This window comes from Chelmon rostratus, chromosome 15 (assembly GCF_017976325.1).
Source record: "Chelmon rostratus isolate fCheRos1 chromosome 15, fCheRos1.pri, whole genome shotgun sequence".
Taxonomy (NCBI): domain Eukaryota; kingdom Metazoa; phylum Chordata; class Actinopteri; order Chaetodontiformes; family Chaetodontidae; genus Chelmon; species Chelmon rostratus.
The window spans coordinates 1962013-1971102 of record NC_055672.1 but is presented as its reverse complement, the minus strand read 5'-3'; the positions used below and the strand labels follow the sequence as shown (position 1 = coordinate 1971102).

The window sequence follows — 9090 nt, the reverse complement described above, 5'->3', positions numbered from 1 at the left end:
AAGAAGGAGCAAGAGGTGGAGAGATAAGAGGGTGGTCTGTGTGTGTGTGTGTGTGTGTGTGTGTGTGTGTGTGTTTGAAATGCCATAAATCAATCATAAACACAGAGTGGGAAGCTTTATCGTTGCGAAACATTCACGCAGCTCCCCTGAAGCTGCTGCAGTGACTCACACAGTTTTTAACATCCAACTGCTGCCCAAATATTTCATCTGTGGGAGAACGATGCATGATGATGGATACATGAGCAGAGAGCGAGGCTGCGTGGGAAGTGTGTTTGTGTGTGACTGTGTTTGTGTGTGAGTGTGTTTGTGTGTGAGTGTGTGTGGACGCAACACTAAATACTTTCATTTGCAGCAAATATTTCCACTGAAGTCAGACATATGTGGCACAGGAGGTCACGAATTTTCTTCTTTTAAACCACCTTTAACTTGTGACATTGTTGTGTTGTTTATTGTTCATGTCATCCAGTGGGGGGTTTTGATTGGATTATTAACAAGAAATTTATCATCCCATAAAGGAACACTTAATCCTTCAATTTATCCGAAAAATTCAGGACCATCAAATTTAAACTACAGAGATTTATATATTTTGATACAGATATTTTTTTCTGATCTGTACAGAGTTACAGGTCTTTTTGCCCATTTATATTTTCATTTTAATCCATTTTCTTTCATTCCCCTCTCTGTTGTGTCTTTTAAATGCATTTTAATGCTGTTTTAACACCTTTGCCTCAGTGTTTCACAGGTGCTGTATAAACTTGCCTCACTAGCAGCTGCTGTTTTAAATGCAAAACTACCACCAACAAATCCGTTAAATGTCCGTGAACGCGTCTTACCTTGAAATAATTCTGTCAAGCAGCACTTCAGTAAACCCCCCTCAAAGCCTCTCTCTCTGTTGATGTCCTCCGCTCCTTGGCGCGACATCTACCGTCCTCACACGGATTCAGCGACGCTCCAGCTCGGCCTGAAGACAGAGCCTCGCTCGGTTCCTGCAGACAGACAGACGGACAGCTCCGGCTCCTCCGGGGTGAGACGCTCTCTGCTCTCCAGCCTCCTAAAATATCCCGTTCACAGCAACCAGAGACAACACACAGCGCTCTCCCTGCGCCCTCATTGGTCCTCGGAGGCTGATGTTTCCTGTTGCTAGGAGACTGAGTAAGTGCGGTGATGACGCTCCAGCATCAATCCTCATCTTCGCGCATCCAGCGCTGCGTGATGTGTGTGCTCTTTTTACCGACACAGAGGCAGACTGAGGCAACTTTTCTGCCTCCAAAACTACAAAACGATGTTTTTCCGTGCACACAAACACAACAAGTGCAGTACTACAGCTTCTCATACAGGCGACTTCATTCATAAAAACACGTTTCAAAAAGTGACACAAATGCTTAAATATTAATTGATTTTCTATCTCAATATATGTTTAATGGTCAGAAAGCACCTTAATTTAATTCCATTGGAATTCTAAAATCAGATGATCTGTTGAGGTAAATTTAGAGGGGAAATAAAGTTGACTGAATATGATGAATCTCAGGGCAATAAACACAAAAGTCTCACTTTAAGAAATTACAAAACACTATAAATTCAATGATTTGAACAATCAAGTTGTACAAGAAGCAGACATGGTGACAAGAGAAATCTAAGAATGTTATCCCTTCATAATGGACACTGATTGTGTGACACTGTTCAAGATGCAAATACTGTATAAATGAATTAAAGAGTGAAACATTAAAACTTAAGATATCCACAGAAGTGGAGACCATCTAGCAGCCATTGTTCAATCATTATTTTAAAGTCAGGGGGATTTGGCTCTCTAATTGAAGGAAAGTTTATTCCCTCCAAGGGACCAGTGTGCAGGTACTCAAACACATAGTGTATCATGCTGAAATGCCCTAATAATGCCTGGAGTGATAGAGTGACACGTAGCTGATGAAACTATTAACATGGTAAGATTTCTTAACTATCAACTGTCATTTAAATGTGTTTGTTTGGAACTATGGGAACATAAACTGTAGATTATCGTGACCAAATGGCAGATGAATGCATTGATTACAGTCGTGAATATTAAGTGTTGAGTCTCAGGAAGATAAAAGAGGTTTCAAGTCATACTCATAATAATAATAAAGTTGCTATGTGTATATACACCATCACCATACCTGACCAGTATTTACTTTAAAAAATAAAGGCTACTTGAACATTTGAAACTACGCAGATAATAAACAGCAACACTAACTAAGTGAAAAACGTTTAAAAACCAAAGCATGACCAAATACTTAGCTAAACTCTCCTAAAACACTTCAAAACACCACAAAATGCTTTCCCTGAACTGACTGAGAGAAGGACCCGAGAAAACAGATGGCAGACAGATACTCCCACAGCATGGATCTTCTGGGTTTTATTGGCAACGACAAAACTTGGTACAAAAAGTGCTTTCTGGGTGCGGCAGGGGCTCAGCATGCACGGCCCGGACCAGGTCTGCAGGACTACAGTCCCCACAGGCTTTACAGTGTCTGTGCGTCAGACTCGTAGGACAGCTACAGGTTCCTCCTCTGATGTCAATGGAGATCCAAAGACCGAGCTAGCTTTGCAGAAAATGGAAAGGGAACTTTGTTGTAGCTTTTGTGTTACTGAGATCACATTTTTAAAATTTTTATTTATATGAGAGAAAAGTTAAAAACATTTAAAGGAATAGTCCCACATTTAGGAAATGCTGATTAGAATTAGATGAGAGGATGAGAGAATAAGTGCAGACCTAGAACCGGGAGGCAATTATCCTAGCTTAGCATAAACACTGGCAACAGAGATAAACAACTAGCCTGGATCTGTCATAAGTTAATGCAACAAACCTACCAGCTCCTCTAAAGATCTCTAATTAACATGTTATGTCAAAAACAGTGATGGAAAGACAACAGTTTCTAGTTTTAAGAGTACTGAGCTGAAGGACAAACTGAAGTTCACAAGCAAATAGCTACAGCACACACGGTAACTTCATCTAAAACCACAAACTGCTGCTTTTAAATATCTGTCTGTGTACATGTTGAACAAATGAGATCCAGCAAGTTCTGGTAGGTGATTTTTTTTTTACCTTTGGACAGAGTCAGGCTAGCTGTTTCCCCTTGTTTCCAGGCTTTATGCTAAGCTAGGCTCACCATGTCCTGACTCCGGCTCCTGACCAACATCAGATTGATATCAATCTTATCTAAAACTTCTAATCTTTATATAATTTGAGATGATCTTGGTTTCGTCTGTGTCGACTCCCCCTGCAGACCGATTGTAGACTTTACTGAATGTGGTCTGACTTTGACCCCAGCCCTGGTCCTGGCCTTGACATTAGCAGGCCTGCCCCGTCGTCACCTTCCACACATGCAGTCCTACAGCAGCATTCACAGGGAACATCGAGAAGGTGTCATGCAAATTTGGATCATCCCTTTGTCGTGGTGGATATGTTTCATCTCGAAATGTTACAGGCACTTTGTCAGAGTATTACAGCTGTATTACATCTGCAGCACAATCTGATTGTCTCACATCTGTAATACAACCTGGAATCTGAGCATGCAGACGTGTAAATACCATAGAAATCCTGGGAAATATTTAAGAACATTAAACATTTACTATCTTAAAAAATATAGAATAGATATTATAGATTATGTACAACAACTCAACATGCTTTAAATATATCAGTCTGTGCAGTAGATATAGTTCATGTCACTATTCACACACTCACATGTATGAAGACTGTAGAATAGGAGTGCTGATATAAAATCCTGTGGCAGGTTGTACGCCTCGCCAAACATTGTATTGTGGTCAAAACCAGCATTTACATGACTTGTTGACAAAAATTACAACCAATAAATAGAAAGTTTTTGTACTATGTGCTGTGAACAAAAATGTGTTTGAACACAGTTGTGCAATAAAGTGTTTTTTAAAAACAAATATTCTGTCTCTGGGCTGATGTTTTTATTATTTCACCACATAGACAATGTAATTCTGTTCTAACACGCCCCATGGCATTGTTATATATTGTGGCCGCTAAATGGCTAACACATTTTTCTACAAAACCGCCCTTCAGTTAATTTTAAACCTAGCTAGCTGGCCAGCTAAACCAATTTGGCAGTTAGCTCGCTAGCTCCAAATTAGCTAGCTCGCTAGCTAGCGATTTAGCTAACTGCCAAAGTTGAAATCCAAATAAGAAACTGACCGTTTGCTAAACCCCTTGCCCAAACAGGTACTGTCAGATCATATTAGCAACCTACAGTTGTAATCCGTATCCAAGGAGCTTCAAGGGGGGGCTTAATATTTTTTTCTGCTTTCCAAAATAAAAATTCAAGAGCAAAACTGTGAGGGATTAATTGCCTCTCTGCCCCAATGCAAGATGCTAACGTTAGCATTATCCTAACTAGCTTACTACCACTGTTACTAACCCAGTAGTCCTTTTAACAGCCAGGGATAGCATATCATGACCTAACAGTGTGGTTTTGTGGGTTTACCGGTTATGTTGGAGCGGGTTCTGGATGCTACTAGTCTTTACCAGAGGTTACGCTAACATGAGTGGCTCTGGCCTGCTCTTTACTTGGTCTAACCTTTGTGTTACTTGTCTTGGGCTAACAAGGCTAACTAAGGGTGAGGGGCCTAATGGGGGGTCAGTTTGTTTTATCTTGGGTAAAATTACAAGATGCTAAATGGATTTACTGGACGTATAGCGGTTAGATACTCATTCAGGTTAGAATATGGAGTGAGAAATCCACCAAGAAAAACTTTTAAGAACAACAACAGGACAGAAGCTAATCGGTGCATAAACTGAGCCCCTGTAGTTAACTTGTGCTCTTTGACTCCACCTACAGTTCAGTCAATGTTCCATCATTTTGGTGTTTGAGAAGTTTTTACAGCTAATACAAAAATAATATTAAAAGTTAAATAAAAATCTAGTTGCAGCACTCCTATTCTTCACCCATGCTTCATTTATACCTGAAAAAGTTGCCATTACATGTCTGCAGTTAAAACACAAGACACACAGCATTTACAGCGTGTTTTTTCCTGCATTCAAACAGATATAGAGTGAATCCATTAATTGTGCCTTTCAACATATCATTCATTTAATTTAATTAAATTAAAGACCTTGTTTTCAGTCTTCACTGCTGGGAGCTTCCCTGAATCAGTCAGTGACAGAAATCATTGTGTTCTAGTTGTGGTTCACAGACACTCGTTTGTCCAAATGAGCCTGAAGTGAACTGATGCAAGCATCTGTTTCACAAGGTCACAAACACATCAGAGTTAGACAAACTAGTTTTCTTCTTTATGGTTTGATGTGTGCGATGGTGATGATGAATGAGTGAAAACCAGCTATTTGGAAACATGCATGTCTTCTGTTTATGGTTTATGTACTTGGCCAATTCAACATCTGACAGAGTGTCTCCTCATTGAATTTAATAAAGTCTATTTTCCTTGCATAATAAATGGGACTAGTATTTATAGTACACCAAGAATATCATCATCAACCTTCTCTGCTATACCCAGAATAGTCTTGTATACACTTACGTTGTGTGTCCAGGCTTTGTTCAAAGTCAGAAAACTTTATTTGAAATTCTAGTGGAGATCTTCAACTCTCCAAAAATATCAAATATTTCAGGTCCAATTTGGGAAAATGTGAATAAAACGCAGCGAGACATCTAGAACATTTTATCTTGATGGAAGAGCACAGCCACACAAATGGCTTCTTGGGTGTAGCTTTGATGACACTGTGCGACAAAAGGGACAATACAGATGGTAGACTGTCTGTAGATTAGCCCGAGTACTGACTGTCCTCACTCGAAAGATTACAGCACTCATCGTTTGGCAACCAATGTTTTCCTGCCGAGCAACTCCTGAAAACGAATGCTGTCACTAAAGAGGCAAGACTGGAGATCACTGTTCACAGCCTAAAAGCTGTCCATCATGGTCTCTTTTCACCATGATGCTTCCTTAATGTGGACCAAGTAGTTTTAACTGCCTAAACAAACCTTTACCACAGCAGTGACAGATCCTGAATCACTTCTGTGCAGCACAACATCCCAAGGATGTTCTCAAATATGTCACAGTTTTGGAGACGTGTGCGTAAAACTATGCACAAGAGGTCTAGATTATGGTGCAGCCATAGAAACATGCTTTTAGTGTTGAATATTTCCCTTAGTGTGGTATCACAGAGCTTCAACAGCACGTCAGAACAAGAAGAAAGATCAAATAATGGATCAGATTTTCTAGCTTTGTCTAAAAAGAAATAAGGTCTGAGGATTATGTTTTTTTTCTGGAAAAACAAGTTTCCGTGCTGACGTTTCATATATAATGTTTCAGTGCTTTCATGTCCATTGTATCAGCTGCAACTATGTCAAAACCCCCTCCCCACAAAAAAAGCTCCAGACGGCTCAGTGCCTGTCCAGGTGTGCAGTAAAGGGGTTTCTTTTTGTGATTTGGGTGAACTGACCCTTTAACTCAGTTGTTACGGTTGACTTTTCAAAAGCAATTATAACCGTCATCTCCTTTCACCGTTAAAATCTTGTATTTTTCAGTCATTTTTTTGGCTTCACAGATTTCAAACCGGGCTGCGGTTCGACATTTCTAAAAAGGCTTTGTTGTCACCTGCCTGAGGAAAACCAGCCATAGAAAGCTAACGCTCAAATAAACACATCTCTGCTCTCGGCGTGCGAAGCCCTGAGGGTTTCGAGCTGCAGTATCTGTCTACACAAACAAATATAATCCCCCCTCAGGGCTGAACCGCTGCCTTATGACTCAATGATGCTCAGACTGGAAGAGGATGAGCATTAGCGGCGGCATTACCATCATCGCACTGTACGATTCTGCGGCTGTAACTACCAATTACCACACAGAGAGTGTGGCGAGAAAAAAACACGCACTTCCAGGGTAATTCATTGCATGTTATTAACAGCTGCGGCGAGATATTTAAAGCCTCTTTTCAGCTCAGCGTTGATGGGTGTTGAAATGAGCTTTGCCCTGTGAAGGAGATCGAGCCGAGGCCAAATAACATCATTCAGTGTCAATGAGGCAGAAGGGAGGGGGGGTGCTCTCGTCTCAGCGGGGTTAAGAGTCTCCAGCTGCTGGAGACTTCCTGCCTGTAGTAGCACATGTGTCAGGAGGATATGAATGAGCGCTGAATATGAATGAGGCGTCTTCCTCCTCCACTTGAATCATCAAACATCTTCGCTTCTACTTCATGTGTTTGTTTCTGTGCTCAGTAGTCTACGGTCACATGATCCTTCGGTGAATTTACTATTACTCCATCCACCAACCCCCGCTTTGTTGTTTAAATGATGCATTCATGAAGGAGGATGAGGAGGTGACGACTGTGGGAAATGTTATTCGTTCACATTGACTGATTGATTATTATTGTTTGATTAATTCACATCATCGTTCACATCATGGAACAAACATCCCAGAACCTCGTGCTCCGTTTGAGACAAACCTGCACTGTGACAGCAGTGTTTTCGCTAATAGATCTTCAGCTCTCTGTTTCCTGTCTGCATTAGTCCAGAACCGAGCGTCTCGCTGTGCGGCTCCATCGATTTTGCCAGCCGGTAAAAGAACAGCAAGAGTTAGAAATCACGTCACACACGCACACACACACACACCTCTAATTTGTGTGCACTTTCTAACACAGCATTTCACTAGAAAAACAAAACTGCAGCTCCCTCGCCTCACGACAGAGCTGATTCACCATTAAACGCTATAAGTGAAGGACACATTCTCAGCTCCTCTTGGAGGCCGATGGATGTTCTACGAAGCCTTTTATTGAGAAGGAAAAGTGAATTTCTACATGAAACCTTCACATTTGTAAAGGTTTTATTTGATAAAAATTGCTTTATCTTCATCTACCTTGAGTGAATTCAAATTCAATGCCTTTTTATTGCGTAACCTTTACTGAATGTTCTTCTTTCATTGATTTATTTCCTTATTCGTTTGGAAAGGGACTGAATTTTAAACTTGTGTCAGCCTCCAAAAGCAAATGAGTTTGTTCCTTCATGTTGACAGAAAATAACCAGCCAGGCTTGATGTTTGTCCAGCTTTGGACAGATGTGAGTGGAGAAGCTGTGGGAAAGCTTAGTCCTTGAATGCACCGCCTCTGAAGCCACATGCATCACCCTCTCAGATCAGACCGAGCCTGTCTTTCCATTCCACGAAACCTTCTTTTTCACCTTAAAAGGACAAATACGAAATTTTGGTCGCGTTACGCCTCCAGCAGGACGTGCCAGCGACAGACCTGCTGTCCTCGACTCTCCTTCATGTCCTGCCAGTGGAGCTGCTCCTCCTCGCCGCTGCTGTTCTGGCCCAAAGCGATCCAGCCCACCATCTCTTTGCGCTTCATGCTGCGGCGGTTGTAGATGGAGATCAGCAGCGTGACGTCAGACAGCTGGAACAGCGCCACCTGGAAGACGAACGTCTCCTTGTAGACGGGGTTGGGCTGGCCGCGACGCACCGACGTCTTACACCGAGAGATCTCCTGACCGACCGAGTTCAACAGAGTCAGCCGGCCGTAGGTGTCTGGACCAGAGGGGAGGAGAAGGGGGACGAGGGAAAAACATATGCAAATGTGAGCCATGAAGCTTCATCTTCTGTCATGTTGGTAGCGTGATGTTTGTCACTGATTAGAGGCCTGTCTTACTTGTATATATACAGTATGTCTGTGTGTTTCTATGAGCTATGCTAGCAGCTCTGTGAGGCTGTATTTAGGCATGCACAGTTTTGCTTTGTGCTAAATGCTTATGCTAACATGCTCACATGTTTAGCAGGTGTAAGTTTAACCTTGGTCACCATCATAATTTAGCCTGTTAGCATGCTAGGGTTAATTAGCACTGCACAAAAAGTACAGCTAAGGCTGATGGGAATGTCGTTTGCAGGTATTTGGTCCAAACCAAAGAAGTGGACAAACTGTGGTCTGATTACAGAGGCAGAGACTCACCAAAGTTCTTATAATTCATCCTCTGGGGACCGTGAACGCCTGAACAAAGTTCATGACAACCCACCGATAACTGTCGAGACATCACACTAAAATCTAAGAATGTTAACCTCATGGTGGTGCAACATAAAACATTAGGGGATGACAAATGC

General features: G+C 41.7%; 1 protein-coding gene across 1 annotated transcript in view; it reads right to left on the bottom strand.

The window, feature by feature from the left end:
* Positions 1-2380: 2380 nt before the first annotated feature.
* Positions 2381-9090, bottom strand: part of syt16 (synaptotagmin XVI) — a 29211-nt gene continuing 22501 nt past the window's right edge. The window contains exon 7 of the mRNA XM_041953233.1: positions 2381-8523. Within this exon, the coding sequence (XP_041809167.1) occupies positions 8210-8523 (314 nt within the window). The 3' untranslated portion in view covers positions 2381-8209. The remainder of the gene's footprint in view (positions 8524-9090) is intronic.